The sequence below is a fragment of the Takifugu rubripes genome, chromosome 13 (genome assembly GCF_901000725.2).
Source record: "Takifugu rubripes chromosome 13, fTakRub1.2, whole genome shotgun sequence".
NCBI classification, from domain to species: Eukaryota; Metazoa; Chordata; class Actinopteri; order Tetraodontiformes; family Tetraodontidae; genus Takifugu; species Takifugu rubripes.
In genome coordinates this window covers 17,989,539-18,005,875 of record NC_042297.1, presented here as the reverse complement: position 1 = coordinate 18,005,875, position 16,337 = coordinate 17,989,539, and the positions used below count along the sequence as shown (strand labels likewise).

Below are 16,337 nucleotides of genomic sequence, written 5' to 3'. Positions count from 1 at the left end.
CTGCCCGGCTGGTTGGAGATCAGTTCATTTGTGAAGCTTTTATCGCGTCTCCTGCTGGTCTCGTCTATGAGAATTCAATAAAGCTGAGAGAGGTGCGATGAAGCGGCTTCTAACTCAAGTTCCTACCAACTGCACCTTCTCTACCTCAGGTTTGGTCTAAACCAAAAGAGAAACTCTCTCCTGAAATTCTCGGTCTTTCCTCTCATTGGAAAGCATCACCTGAAGTGCTCCACTTCCACACATGAATCACCGGAAACCCTTTCATGAGAATAAAGTTCTGTCAGGAGGGGAAAAAAAGAAATCAATGGGGAGGGTTGCAGCAGGTCGGTTACTTCAAACGTCAGAATATTTCCCACGTCTTCGCTCCAAACCGCACAGAAGCTTTGTTCCTGCACGATCATTTGAACGTCTTAATTCTTGTGCTCAGAGTGGAGACAGACCAGCAAACACCGGATAATTAAATTCAGAAACCCTCAAATTTAAAAGCCAAGCCAAGGTTTAGATGTTTTAAGCTTAAATCAACTGGTTTGTCTCCTTCGGTTTATTCCTCTACGTCTCAACTCAATTAAAGTTCAAGTTCGTTTCTCACGTGAAACCAAACTGATGTGATTCGTGATAAAAGCGACAAACGCGGCAAAAAAGTCTTAAGAAAACAACCGAAAATGTGCTTACGACAATAAAACAATGTGACAGAATCCCCACTCACTTGGTGACAGACCCCAAAGCGTCATGGTGACTGTGTGCAACCCTGAAATACCTCCCCCGGAAACGTCAAAGCATTCCTCTGTTCCTTTCAAAGCGCGACCCTGCCGCCGCAGGAGACAGAACCTTCTGTTTTTAACACCGCCTGGAGCCACCTGAGACGCAGACATTAACAGAACACTCGCTCACGAGTCTTATTTGGCGGCTGCGGAAGCTAAATCCAAAACTCCAACTGTGATGTTCTGAGAGAGCGAAAGGTGCCTCAAAGGGCCGCAAACCTATGACAGTCTGTGTGACCTCTGTGTGACACGCCACACTGTCGGGCGCGTTCCTCTGGCTGATGGTCTGCAGGTGGAGCCATCAAATGTTTGTAGGGAGGCTGGGGAGGCTTCTTTAGAATTGAAAGTGGCCAACAGCACAACAAAGTGAGGCCACCCAGTGGAAATAGACTGTGAGAAGAAGAAACTGTGGACAGCTGAGGCGTTTTGGCTTTCGGGGGGTTTTAAAAGAGGGTGAGAATCCCTCAGCTCATGACATCAGGTGTGTCAGTTAAATAGTCAGGGTTTGTGATTCTTTGCCATTAAATATGGACTTTTCCTGGATTGAGACAGCAGCACTCTGCAGGTAAACAGGTTCAGAGGCGCAAAGAGTCACAAAGAAGTTGGATTATTACCATTTAAAGCTCAGAACCTTTGATTTTTCAAGGAGTCTGGAAAAAACTATACACGAACTTGGGGCGAAACTGAAATTTACTGAGCATTAAGCCCCTTTCCCAACAAGTTTCCCAGGAAAGTTGGAATGCCTGTATTGTTCTGCTGTATAAATATGCTCAGTAGAACCTGGATATATAAATCACATTAAACGTGTTCTGTGGGCCTATTGAATCAAACTTGTTGACATCATTTTAACATTTGCAAGCAGAATAAAGGCCAGCAGACTATATTTTAAGTTATATAACATCCAGAACTGCACTCACCACCAGAGTTTGCCCTCAGCTTAGACGCTGAAATACACAGCATTTGTAATATGAACTCATGTAACTTTTTCTTTTGGGTATAACGTCGTCAGTATTCGGAACATGAGCATCTATTTCCTTGAGCAAACGGGGATATTACATAACTCTGCCTTTAATTTGTGATATGCAAATGAAACATCTCCGGGCTCTTTTCGTTCCTCTCTTTCATGCTCCCTGTTCTCCCCTCTCCCCTGTCCTCCCGCCTGTAACCTGGAAATCCGTCTCGGAGCGTCATCTGGATGTTTCTGTGAATGCAGCTCGGGGACGGAGGAAAAGGGAGCAAGAGGCGATCCGAACATTTTTACGCTAATCGGGTTGATATTTTGAATTCCGAAATGAAGGACAACACACTGATGCCTTTTCCAGCTCCCCAGCTTAAGTCCCATATTAGAAAGAAGGAATTGCTCACACAGAACCTTCCCCATTCCTCACTTTCTATCTCGCCGTCTCCTTCATCCTGCTCTTCTGTCCACACCTCTGTCCGGGCGCTCTCTCTCCGATCAGTCACCGCAGTCATCCTTCTGACTCCTCTGTCGTCTGCGTTTAGCCGCGGCTCCTGATGTGCCGGCCTTGACATGCAAAGCTGCGTTTCCAACCGCGCCGTTCGGCTTGTAGGTTTGTGGGAAGTGAATAAAATTGCATTAACTCCACGGCGGTTCGTTTGTTTAATATGCATTTCATTTCCAAAATTATCTTTCCACACACCGTCACACCAACGAAAACTCGGCGCTGCCTTGGCTTTCACACCGTTGTTATGCTAATCCCGTTCTTCACACATAACTTCCACAAAAATCCTGGCCTTGTTTTGTTGCTGTGCACAGCAGCTGCATCCATCTAGAAATCTCTTCTCCTGTAGTGTGGAAGCAGCCTTTATTCCTACTGTTCCAATTTTCCATTTCGAAGTATCACTTGATGGAGATATTCGGCTCTTCCAGCCCTGAGACAGCAGACTTGTTAGCGGGCGCGTCGCAGCCTGTTTGGCCGGCCAGAGCTCGAGCTCATCATGCATAATGAAGGAAAGACGTCCCATGAGCCCTTTTCACAGACGCAGTTTCACACAAATCTCACACTGTTGTCTTTCTGCTGGAGATTTGGAGTCTCGCTGCAGTTTATTTGTGAAATAACGACGATCTAATGGTCTCTTTAAGGCCTGAAGTTGTTTCTACAGCAGCTGCTCAGTGGCTGAAAGTTGCGATGACAAATTTGGTTTAATTACTGCAAAAGCAAACGCGATTGTGGTGGAACAACAGTATAAGTCAAAGTCTTTCACCTCCTGAGGAATTCATGTCTACTATTTACTCTTTTCCTCCCCCTTCCTCTTTAGTCACAGTTTTTGAGCAGTGCTGCAGAGTGAAACACTTGGTTTCCCCACATATATTGTGACTTTCCCCCTCAGTATAGTGTCTATACAGACAGTCGTAATACAAGGCTGCATTATGCAGTAGGTTCCTTTATGGTCAAAAGTCCCTCTGAAACCCAGAACATCACCAAAACAGCTCCGCCTCGGCCCATTGTCCCCATTTATAGACAGACAGACCGAACCTCCTTGGTGGATGCAGCAAATCAGGACATTTGCAGGCAGGACATGTGAAAAGGATCTGAAACGCACACGTCACGACCAGCACATCCCCCAAAGGCTGCTCTGCATGTACCTGCTGCGCGTGACCCCCCCCCCCACCATCCTTTCCACATTTACCGCCAGTACGCACTAGCTGATAGCAAATGCTAACGGTGAGCACAGCTTTGCCTCAACATCAGCACGACTCTGATTATTACGCAACTTCCCCTCGATCTGCGACTGTAAATATTGGTTTTCGGCTGTTTCGGCCTCGGCCGTATTGCTTATCACCGCCAACCAGAGTCTGCGTACAGGTGCAACCTTTCTTAAAACGCGCACGCATTCATCTGATACGGAGTTCACAACACAGGCGTGGGCCCCTGTTTGTTTTCTTTATCAAGCCCGGCAGATTTGATTGGAGCGAGGTGGATTTAGGTGGGATTTGCCGCCGTGTACGCGGATCAATGAGACGCAGCCGGCTGAGCCGGAAAGCCCAACACAGGTGATGAAGTTTGCAGAGCCAAAAGAACAAGAGTTCAGTTATTCAACAGTGGCCAGGGAGTCACATAGAACCCCGAGATAATGGTCATCCGCTGGAAAGAGATGGTGCTGATGGGCAGGCAGCTGCTGGTTGTTTTCTAATGGAAAAGTAAGGATTAAGGAGAATTCCAGATTTTGGGAAGAGGAAAAAAACCCCACATTTTCCATCCAAACAAAAACACAGTCAAGGATTCGATTAAAGAAAAACGATCCCAACCAAGCCGACAGACAGAGAAACACTGGTATTCCATGGAAAACTAGTCGGAAGCCTTTAACAAGACGCCCATGCCAAATGGGTAAGGTGACCCTGAAATTCAGGAATTCAATTTAGAGTTTTTATTATACAGAATCCATTTGCTAGCGGTGGTGGGAGCGTGCCAGGATCCGAATACATTTCACTGCAAAAGCCTGCAGAGAGCCAAGGAGGAGAAGATTTGCCTAAAAGGATGCCCGTGCCCCATCTTCAGGACACCTGGCGCTTTTTTTGGGGAAGCGCCGACGATTGTCGTGCCTGAGTGGCAAGAATGGTGGCGTCCATGTGCACGTTTGCAAAGAAAGTGACTCATTAAAAAGTCTTCACATCATCTTGTACAGCTGATTATTCCTGATCGTGCTGTTTTTAATATTTTCCTGGCGTTTAAACACTGTTACCCATTTGTTCCCATACAAAAGTCCCAGTTCTGTCTTTTTTCCATCTATTTCCAAGGCTCAGGGGTGATATTCACACTATCCTACATGCTCTTATGATAAAATAATGAAGATAAGATTTCATCAAATGTCCACTCCAAACTTGCCTCTAAGCCGGATTTTGTCTGAAGCTTCATAGCTTTCAAATTTCAAACGCCTAAGAAAGGTTAAGCGAATGTGGAAATCTTTCATTTTTCCTTGCATGTTCATGATACAACCGCTATTAAAAAAATGCCTGCCTGGCTTTAGCCGCACATCAGCAGGACAGTACTTCTGCCAGAAATTGCCATATTAAAAAAAGATTCATCCTCTACAAACCAAGTGTAATGGAAATCCATAGCTGCCAAGGTATTTCGGTCTGGGTCCAAGACCGATTGACCCACATCCCCAGAGCCTTGGCTAAAAATAGACATGCTAATGATTAGCTAAATAATAGAACATCTTCTACCTTGCAGCGTCGCTCCATAACTCCTCAACTCAACGGTGTAAAAGAACCTGTCAGCCTGTATTCAGTCAAGCTGAAAAAAGGCTTTACGAAAAAACATGCACCTCTTGAAGTTTAACAACTTCTTGTCACCCACCCACCATTTTTCCCCCTCCTAGCAGTAACATAGCAACAGCTGCTCAGTAGCGTAGCGCTTGCCCTGGAGCGGTGTGACTGGCATTTTTATAGTGTGCCCTCTGACTGTCACCTTAATCACATAAACACATGAGGAAGGCAAGAACAGAGAGGAGCCGAGCAGGCTTAAAGCTTGTTAAAGAGGACACGGAGCCCGGCGCCGCTGTTTATATGTGGGATTCTTCGCTTTGTCACGCTAATTTGAGGAATTTAAGCTGAGCGAGGATTAATGTTAGGCAGCTCCCGACGGATTCCACTGAAATTGAATCGGAAACACGTGTTGTAATCGAGCAAATACTGGCAGAAAATGCAAGAATTGGACTGTAAATAAAGTCTTTGTCTGAAGAAGAATGCTGATCGGTGGTAAAGTTGAATCCTTTTTTCTGAGGGTACCCACCTGTAGGGTCACGGTGGGGGTCCATCCCAGAGACAAGAGCACATCTGGACAGTCCGCCGCAGGACACACACCATTCGCTCACCTTCACACTCAGGAAGAAGCTCCGAACGACCCAATGTGTAAGTTTTAAAATGTGGGGGGAAAGAAGCTTTCCAGGAGAACGCCATAAAAACTGGGATCAAACTGGTTCGGAGTGGCTGTTAATGCAGCGCAGCATCCTGTCGTGTTTGTTTGAGCAGTCAATTAAGAGCCATTTCAGATAAAGCAAATCTGCTTTGGACAACTAATTTGGTCCTGTGCGAGCTGAGGTCTGTGCTGTCGCAATTAGACGTGCCGGTGATGTCAGCGCGCATGTGACAGGAGCGAGAACACCGCCAGAGAAACGTTCCTACGGGATACCTGGGACAAATTATCCACATAAATACTGTATGTTCTCCACTTAATCAGTCTGACATGTTCTCAAACAGGAACTGCATATTTGCAAACACCCCCCACCGATTAATTTCCTGGATCCGTTTCTTTATCTGAAGCTAACATTTAATTAGTTCTTCTTGGCGTTTATTTCCCATCCTGCTTCCAAGATTTGTCTAAAGCAGTCCAGCATTCCCAGTCATGCCAGATAACAAACGCAGAGGGCCGGGAAGTGTATTTTTAGTTGCTGAACAACAGGCAAATGTGAGCTGAGATGAACGCGAGCTAAAATGAACATATCAAGGATTTAGCATGAACTCCTCCTTCTTCTGTGGTGGTATTGTTTTTGGAAGTCTTGAATCTTTAGGGTCACTGTGCAGAGCGCTTCCCTGACTTAAATACTGACACTTGGGCCCAGGAAAACTTCAACCCGTGACCCACAGCGCGATGATGGACTGCCCTGCTGAGTGTCTTTGACAGGGAAGTCCATAAAACTCTGATTGGCTCTCTGGTGGCCCGACTGACTGCCTTTTTTACACTCTTTGGACTGACCTCTGTAACTCACTGTGCAAAGGCGAACAGGACGATTTACAACAAAACACGTGGAAAGAAGACGGGACACGCGGTGGAACCGCTGATCTGGACACATCTGCGCAGAGGACGGCGTGCCAGCAAGCGGGAAGAACTCCGAACAGCCTCGGGACCAGTCAGAGCGTCAGTCAAGACTGTGTCTCATCTGTTTGACAAGAGGAAGTCTTTGTAGGAGCCACTCCACTATCTCCCCAGGCCCCGAGGTCCTGCAAATTATCAGGCACCAAAAATGTCCTCGCAGCTCTTCGGGTGAGGCCAACTTTTGAAAAAGACGACTTATAAAAGATGAGAAAACCCCAATGTCAGAACACACAGGCTGCACCAGGTGAAGTGTGTATTTTATTAAAAAAAAGACTACATAAAAAATTGGATTATTGTCAACTTTGTTTTGCCCGGAGGACATCTGATCGTCATTGCAAGAGGAACAAGACCCGCTCCTGGCTTCCGATTATTTTGACCTTTCTTGGCCTGGTTACGCCACAGGAAGTAGCGGAAACCGTAGCTGGGTACGGGGTACCAGCTCCTACCTCAGGGTTAGCGACCAGATGCGGACCTTGCGAAACGCTGACATTTTTTATAAGAAATGGGGAGCAAACGAGACAACTGAGCCGACGCAAAAAAAATCCAGGCAATTAAAATGGAAATGCTACAAAGGGCGGCACCAGTTAAAATGCTAATATGTTCACCGCTGCACAGCTGTGAAATCTGACTGTCAGGCTGGAGGCTTGAGCTCCGGCACACAGCATCTGCTACCTGCAGACGATCCGCTCTTCATCATCGCCTGCGCAAAAAGGAGGAGCGGCGCTTGGTCACCTGTAGTAAAGGAACAAACACTTCAACCCCCATTATTCTAAAACGGGAGGCCAAAATTACAAGCGCTCAAACAGCCAGACGTGTTTTCAGCTTTTTCGGCACTCCTCCACACGCTGATCGGTTCGAGTGTTCATTATTGTGCCTGCGGGGGGGGGGGGAGGAAAACAACCCAGGAGCTCTGCTTCCTGGTCACTGCAAATGTGCTCAGCGCCCATTTCCAGGCTTCGGTTAATTCACCTCCACGGTTGGACACGGGAACGCATCATCTATCTATAGCACTGGTACCGTCACGACCTGCCGCCACCCTCAGCTAGCAAACATATCGGAGCATCATAAAATAGTGGGAGGAAAATGCGCCCGGAGAAAAGAGATTGAAGTTATGCACTGTTTTAGTTTTAGCTGAAGATTCAGAGGTAACCCGTATGATTTGAGCTTTGGTAACTCTTTCTGTATATTTAGGTCCTATTTATGGTTCAGGCCACAGGAGAAAAGTGTCACGTCTGAGACGGCTATCAATGGATAAACGGGAGTGACATGAAAGTGGAAAGATGGAGTCAGCTGGGAGGCCGGAATGGGCACCTCCTTCACAGCGATTCTGTTGAGTGAGTTCCAAAAAAACCCCCAAACTCTGAAGGTTCTTTTCAAAAGGTTACGTTCTGCTATGAATCTTCAAAGTATAAGATAAAAAAAAAGCCCGTTTAGCCTCCGTGTCCTTTATTGATTTTTAATTTAAGGGAGGTTGGACCCTGGCTCAGATACTCGCTGCCACTCCGGGTCATGTGATGCAGATCCTTCTGTTTTAGTTCAGTTATTTGTTTAGTTTTTTATTCGAGGCGTCTCTTTCATCTCGGAAAGATAGCATCAAAGACTAATATTCTAAAATTAGGATCAATCATGATGAATCGAAGCCTCCTGAGATAATTAGATACCTTTAATATCTTTTAAGAGGTTTTAGAGGACGCGGAGTACATCTCTTCAGAGCCAGCATGCCCACGGAAGCAGCAAATCAATAGCGCTGCTGCTAACGGCTCTTTTGTCAAATGATGGCAACAATGGCAACAAATTATTTACCTCATCCTGGCAGAAACCAAATACCGATCTGTGTGTCGAAATTACTTCAGTTTGATGGTTTCCAGCCGAAAATAACATAGTTTGCTTTGATCTCTATTGAGACAGTGTGATTAGGCCTCCTATCACAAGGGACATTGTTTTGATCCCACTAAACCCACGTGGGACAAAAAAATAGATTTTTTTTTCCCTCCCCCCTCGCCGTGTTTTGGTTCCACTGACCTGGAATTACCTCACGGGCTTTGCATTTAAATTGCGTCCTACCACACGGACATTTTTCCTGGTTAAGAGCCATTTGGAGGCATGCCAGTAGCCATTTAGGAGAATGTGTTACCTTAGATGGATTAAGTCAGATGAGGACAAAATATTAAGGCGTGAGAGTCTCCTGTTGGTTTCAGTTATTCCTCCATCTTAATTCTCAAGGTTTAATGTGCTGTAAACCTCAGATATGGACAAACACCAATAAACATTGACTGCGAGCCTTTAATGGAAATACGCTTGTGTCACACCTCATTCCTGAAGTTGTTACACTCTCGTTCAGTTTAAACTGGTCGCTCCCATATCCCTGCATTATAAAGCTTCATCCCATAAATCTGAATCTCCAGTGTTTCTATGGCAATGACCCCATAAAGGAAAAGACATGTTTAATGTAAGTAGGAGTTGTCAGAGCATCTACTTTAAAATCAGCTGGGACACCCAAAAGAACATGTGGAAGAAGAAACTGACTGTTGCGTAACAGATTTGGGGAGTCCAGGAGTAAACGCACTCGCTGTGCGCTGAGGACTGAGTGTGAGCTGATCTGAAAACTGCTGAAGGTTGTGAACACAAGCACGAGGAGAATGTGTTTCCACTCCACACCCAACGAAGAGTAGGTTTGGGTTCAAATGAGCCAGAGAGGCGCCGGAGAGTAATGACCTGATAAAAGGCTCCGAATCATGAACTCATTCGCTAATTCACGCATTTTTAAATGAACTGGATCACTCCATTGAGCGCCGGCTTGATATTTCTAATAAAACATCCTATTTCGGTCTCTCCCAGTCCACCGTTCTTGCCTCTCTCCCTCTTTCCGTCCATCCAGTCGGCTTCCATCAATTCTCTAAGGTGTACGTTGGCTTCTTGTTGCCCTCTGGGTTATTTAATCTTGACTAATCCCTCAGAGGCTCGTATGGCTTAAACATACACGTGTGACTTAGTGCTGTTTTCCTTTTGGTTCTCCATCAGGATGGAATTTACTGCATCCTGTTTGTTTGATCGAGTGTCAGAGAGAGCAGAGGTGAAGCTCTATCATGTTTGATCCGTCTCTGCCATATTATGACAAATCGTACAGATAATTAGGTGACTCCAGCCAAAAGCTGCAGGTTGGTTTTTTTTATCATCCACCCACAGCATCATATGCTGCTTGCACCTATTAACGGGGTGTCTAGTGTGACAACATTGCATCTTCCACAATGAAATCTGTGGAGCTGTAATTTATTTTCCCCGTACAGAGAATAAAGACATGACTGCACGTCACACCGGTGAGGAATACACCCCTGCTAATGCTAACGCTAACCGCCCGCAGCCCACGAGTTGTTCATTTAACCTGTAAATCTGCCTCACAAAGGAACTAATTTGTGTTTTTTCAGCTGAGAAGCCACGCTCGGTTACCGCTCAATAGCCGGTTTATCAGACTGATTTAAAGTAATTAGCGAGTATTTTTAAATGCTGATCAGGACTGAGCTCTGAAAGGCAAATGCGCTGGGAAATCTCTGCGGCTACACTGCAGCAGGCAGGCATTCTCTCCAGCTCTCAAATGTTTAACCTTGTGCACCGAGGCACATATTCATTCAAGGCTGAGGATGATTTGGACCCAATTAATTGAATACTGCCCTTGAAATCACCGTCAGTAACCGCAGGGGCGGTGATCACCCTGACAGCACCCTGTTATTTTTAGACTTAACATATACATTTTTCCCCAGCTTGTGCACAAATTTGACTAAATAACTTCCTGTTGGGGTAATAAACATCATTATCTGTGATGAGGAAGCCTCACACTGTGCGCTGACCTCTTGATAAAGCTGAAAGAGCTACCTGCTAAGAACGCAAATCTGTTTCAAAATTTCCTGTTATTAGCATTCCGAGCTCAGTGGATCTGTGGCTTCCTGCCAGGAGGTGCCGACGCGTTCCTCCCGTGTTTATTTGGTCCTTTGTTCTGTGTGAACGTGTGCCTTGGTTTGCATACAGCTGCAGGTCTCCCTCACCTGTGGCTGCAGAAATCCCCCCCCCCCCCCCCCATTTATGTCTTCATTGGACTACTCAGAAGGGTACAGTTCTGAAATGAGTGATGCGTTATGACACGTCTATCTGCTTCAGAGTTTCCATTGTGATGCCGTCCTTTTGTCTCGGAGCGTCTCCGGCTGTCACTCCGTTTTTGGAAACAGTCAATTACAAATCCAGGCTGCCAGTGCGCCGACGTCTTTTACCTGAAAGCTCCGTTCCTCAGTTCGATTTTCAAAGGCTGCGCGTCTTAAAATAGAAAAAAGAAAGACATTTACTATCCCTCTTTCAATATGCCAACTGCTGTGTAACATAATGTGTTTAAAGAATAAAATGGAGCTTAACAGAACCACGTGTGGCCCCGCCGCACCCTGTAAATAATTAGCCCTTTGTCAAGGTAACCCATTATAATATTGGAATGAAGCTGGAATCCTTTATCATAATTAATTCAAAGCACTCTCTAATATGTCATATCTAATTCATAAGAGGAGTCAAGCTCTTCAAGCTAAGCTCTCTTTTTCTACACCCATGGGGGGGGAGCTCGACAATGCTAACCCGACGCACCTCGTCATCGTGCGTACGAGCCCTTTGATCCTCGCTCTGATCCTGTTATTTCTTTGCGTCAGATGTGTGCGAGTCGGTGGGCGAACGGAACCAGATAGAAGATGGCAGCGGTTTCTCATCTCTGGATGAAACAGCGGGATCATTTTAATGGAATTACTGCAGCAACTTCCTGCTGCTGCCAGGTGCGTCCTGGCCGTGTTTACTTAATATGCAAGAAGGCAACACTCTCGGAGGAGCTGCGGCACCTTCAGCCGCACACAGAGATGTTCCACAGAACCTGGCAGGAGGTCTCTTCCCTCTGACTCCTCCCCCTTCCGCCCAGAGTTTTGATATACGTATTTATACTCTTTACACTGCATTTCCTTTGTTCAGGGTCTAAATTAATCAAAAGCTGCCTTGCGTAAGACTTTTTGATGCTTCTATTTATGGAGACACGTTCCCATTTTCAGCACTGGCATGATCCTCAAGGACAAAATAAAATTTGGACCATGTGATCTTGTATATATTATAGATGACATTAAAGACATTAAAGGAAGTTTGCCAAGACGTGTCTTACATATACGGTCGCGGCGCCACGTCAATGTCATTCTCAAGCAAAGTCGGAGTGTGACGGAGCAGCGAAAGCATATTTAAATCTCTCTGCACCACCTTTGCTTCAGGTTAGAGGATTCACAACTCATTCAGTCATTTCTGAGGGTTAAATCAGCGTTTTTGCAAATATCAAAGATCTTCCTCTGTAAATTATAGAAGATGATCTTGGAACAATCAGTCAAATCCTGATTATTTAAGGTTATTTTCAGTGTTCCAAAGTCATCAAACCTCTCGCTCGGAGCCTCTTCGACTCCACTAATGGGACACATTCTTGCACGATCATAACGAGGTTACAAATTTCAGTTGTCATGTGGTGTTGACTGGAGTTCCACAACTGATGTCCATTAATCAATGTGAGGGGGACTTAATGTGAAATTAATTAGACCAACAATTAAAGTTGGTGAGATAAAAATGAAGTTTGATATGTGGAACATGATGGCTTCCTCCACAAATGATGGACAGTGAAAAAAAAGGCGAAAAAAGGAAAAAATGGGGAGGAAACAAGGCACGGGCGAGGGACATGAGGACAGATAGCTGAATTCTGCAAAGGCGTCCAAACACACCGGCAGCAAACAGGAAAACAAACTCAACAAGAGCAGCCTGAGACTCCGACGTCCGGAGTCTTTGGGCAGATCGTCCATTTCATCCTTTCAGGGGTTCCCACACCGCAGGCCCCTCTATCGAAGTTTGTCTCGCTTACAACAAAGCCACTTTAATCAATTGTTCCGTCTGTTCTTCGCACGTCTGTTTGTGTCTGCGTTGTTGTTGTTGTGCATGTGCACATCTGTGGGTGTGTGTAATTACTCAGACATGCAAGGTGACTCACCAAAGAGCCCAGAGAGATAAAGGAGCCGCGGCAGAGGCAGCGGGACCGGAAGACGAGTTATTCTGTCCGGCGCAGCTCCACATCCGTGACTCACTTTCACTGATATTTGCTGCTGCGCTGAAACATTTGTTCCGTTCCTTCCTTGAGCGTGAGAGAAAGTATCCCGTTGCTCGTTAAATAAATGAATGCGGACGTGAGCTTCCCCGCCCCGAAGGGGAGTTTTGTGTTGTCCGTCTCAAACGACAAAAGAGACCTAACAGATCATTTACAACGGAGCATATTTTCTGCACAACAGGAGCCCAAACTGGAGCAGATGCCACACGATGGAGCGATCGATGTTGGACTGGACGTGAGCGCTTGAGTGTGATCCTGACACCTGCCGCGCCACGGCCTGGATCACCTTCATCCTCAGTTTAAAAACGCTGCACCCTCTCAGATCCACTCACAGCTGTATGTAAAGCAGCACACGGAGGAAAGATCAATATTTGTCTTCCACGCTCGTGGGACCTCGACACCTTTCCTGCGTCTCTGTTCCTGCTCTGGATGTCACAGCCGCGCCATTTCAAGGGACTTTCGAGCCGGTTTTTGAATTGGAACGGAACTATTGTCTTGGGTGTTCTCCTCACGGATGAATCCCAGTTTTCACTGCACAGGGCAGAGACAGGTGGTGTGGGTGAGAGGTTGGCTGATGTCGCGACACAGGTGTGTTTTATTGACAGCGTTTTAGATGCAGAGTAGCGTGATGAGATCTCGGGGCCCATTGTGGAGCCTTTTGTTGTGCCATTGATCCACGAGCATCACCTCATGTTGCAGCAGGATGCTTCACGGCCCCAGTTTGCAAACATCTGTACATGATTCCTGGAAGCTGAAAACATCCCAGATCTTGGATGACCAGCAGACTTAGGGACGCGTCACCCACTGAGCATGTTTGGGACGCGCTGGATCAGCGTGAATGACAGTTCCTGCCAAGTTCCAACAACTAAACGTCCCACAGCCATTGAGCAGTGGCACAATCATCAACCGGATCAACTCTGTGAAGATGCATGAGGTAAATGGTCCAACCAGACACTGACTGGTTTTCTCACCCCTCCAGACCCCCAACACAGTAAAACTGCACCTTCTAGAGGCCTTTGATCATGGGCAGCCTGAGGCTCACCTGTACAATAATAATGCTGCTGCTCAGCATCTTGCTACGCCTAATATTATAATAGTTTATTTCCATTGCAAGTTTCCAGGATGTCAAATGGAATAACCTCTTTGTCCAGATGGGAACAGCACACGTGGATGGTTCCTCTAAAACATTAAAAGCATTTATGTATTAATAAACACTGACTGGGCTGTAGTTCTGTCTGCTGCAGCATCCATCCATCCATCCCAGTAAACAACCAGGAAACACACCAGCCATGCCCAGCAATTCTTTTCATGACTCTGTCTGTCCTCCTCCCATTTCAATAATTCCCCCCACCCAAAAGGTTTATTTCAAAATGGTGGTGGTGGTGGTGGTGTGTGGGGGGGGGGGGGATCCTCCTGAATCAGAATGGAGTGTTGCTGTGAAATGAAATGAACTCTATAAAACATCAGAATATATCCAGTGTGCAATATCGCTGATTAATACGGTGTTGATGGTTTGATTTGCATCAGAATTTCCAGTTTGGGATCATAAAGATCAGGATAACGTTCCGTGTGAACGTCTTTTTGGGAGAGTGAATGAACTATGCAGACAGCGAATTAAAATATGAAAAGCGCTTTAATGTGGCTGACGCTCTCGTAGAATTCCCAAAGCAACACGACCAACAGTGACCAGGTTTCCCAAATGGGGAATATTGGGATTTTAACCTCACGCAGCTCATTCTTGAAACGAGACACCACCATGCAAAAACACCACTTTTTGATTATTTTACTCCAAAGGAGGTCTTGATTAGAATGAGCCTTAATCAGACCGAGACATGCAGGGCGCACCAGAAGAATATAAAAGGGATTAAAAGAATGAAAAAAAAACATTAAAAGGCAGAAGAAAAACAAGGGCCGGTGTCACCGAAGTGAGCAGAGGAGCTTGACTCAGATATTTAAACTAAAGCAAAGCTAAGTAGCACTGAAACCACAAACGTGTGCATGAGCAAATAGCCTCCATTCAACTGAGCTGAAAACAAATGCACACTCATTTTTCTCCATATCACTCCCCTGGGGGTGGGGGGTGGGGGGAGCACTGTTTGCCCGATAGCTGGCAACAGGAATATGACAATTACATTAATCAGTGGCTTTGAGCAGGTGGTAGGCGTTTAGCTGTAATGGAAAGGATGGGAGGTTTATATTGCAAGGTTGTGCAGGTCCAGCCAGGCTTTTAAAGGTACTTCACATCCTATAAATACGTTAATACTCTTAAGTCCTGTACAACATTGGCCTTTTCTGTTTTAATACCATTCCCTTGAAATGTGAATCCCCCTATTTTTGCTGTAAGGTGTAAGGAGTCTACAGGTCGGATTGAGCAAAGTTCTGATGAGTGAGAGGAGCACCGGACAAATATTGGAGCTCAACCGTCATTCAGAACACAGGAGAACCAGGTGTCCAGTGATGGGGTGCTCAAAAATCAGAATGACTGCTAGAATAGGTGTTGCATAGGATGGTCGAGTTGTAGAACCTCACCTCATAGCAGGGAGGTTCTGGATTTGATATCCCGATTTGTGGACTTTCGTGTTCTGGACCCAGTTCAGGTAGGCGAGCGCTGTCATGGAAACCGTGATCCCATTTGAAGGAATTTGGGTGACTTTCTTCAGAAATTGACGCAAAATTATTAGAACCTATAAGCAAAAAATTTCAAAAAAGACATTTTCGGCTAAAGCGTACATTAGCAGGTTCGCAGTAGCTGATGTTTTAGCAAAATAAAATCTAGTTTGCTATTTTTTCCATATTATACGGCGTCCTCAGGCCAACTGAGGAGAATTCTGAAAGACTTGACTGCATCCTTAAGTAGTAATTCTGACCCGCGGATCACCTTCAGTGAGCCCCCACGAGTCCCTTCTTCCATTCGACGTAGCTGCTGTCAAAGAGCTTAACAGGTTATCTGCATTCAAGGGGCAATCCGTGCACTTTATATTGTTTCCCCATTAGGGGACTGAAATTTCAATCAATCATATATTTCCAACGGCTTGGTTTATCTGTGGAATTGGCCGCATTACATTGCCGGGAGTCTGATGTTTGCTCTAATGAAATCATCGGGGGAAAAGTAATATTACAGCACTCCTGCGAAATGTCAATTCCTGAGATTAAAGTGCCAAGAAAGTGTCACAAGCATCTATTTAGAGGTAAATATTCAGCATTATCACAGCAATTAAACAATAGTGATCAGAGTATCCTGAGGAAGAGGGTTAAATGCTACATGTCTAAATATACCCCCCCACTGAACTCAGACAGAATCGTCCCACAGCTACACCAGCTGCTAACAGAAACACCGAGCCTGTGGCGCGTGACTGCTGTTGAACTTTATTTGGGCATGTTTGAGGCAGAATTGGAGTGAAAGCCATCTGTTGCTGCCTGGCAGTCTCAGGCAGGATTGATGCACCACCTCTCATTTGCATTGGGAATTCCGTCCTCACTAACAGTAACTGAGGGAGAGTTGGAAGATGCTGCTGGTCTGTTCAGGATTTTTTTAAACAAATTTGTGGCTCAAGGTTGCACCGGGAAATGTTTCAAATGAGGCAG

General features: G+C 45.7%; 1 protein-coding gene across 3 annotated transcripts in view; it reads right to left on the bottom strand.

Annotated features, from left to right (window-relative positions):
• Positions 1-16,337, bottom strand: part of syt7b (synaptotagmin VIIb) — a 57,829-nt gene that overhangs the window by 35,488 nt on the left and 6,004 nt on the right. Inside the window, exon 1 of one of the 3 annotated variants that reach the window (XM_029845929.1) lies at positions 5,519-5,558. The exons of the other annotated variants lie outside the window; for them this stretch is intronic. Coding sequence (XP_029701789.1) covers positions 5,519-5,543 — 25 coding nt within the window. The 5' untranslated portion in view covers positions 5,544-5,558. Of the gene's footprint in view, positions 1-5,518; positions 5,559-16,337 lie in introns of those variants that run through there. 3 annotated transcript variants of the gene reach the window in all.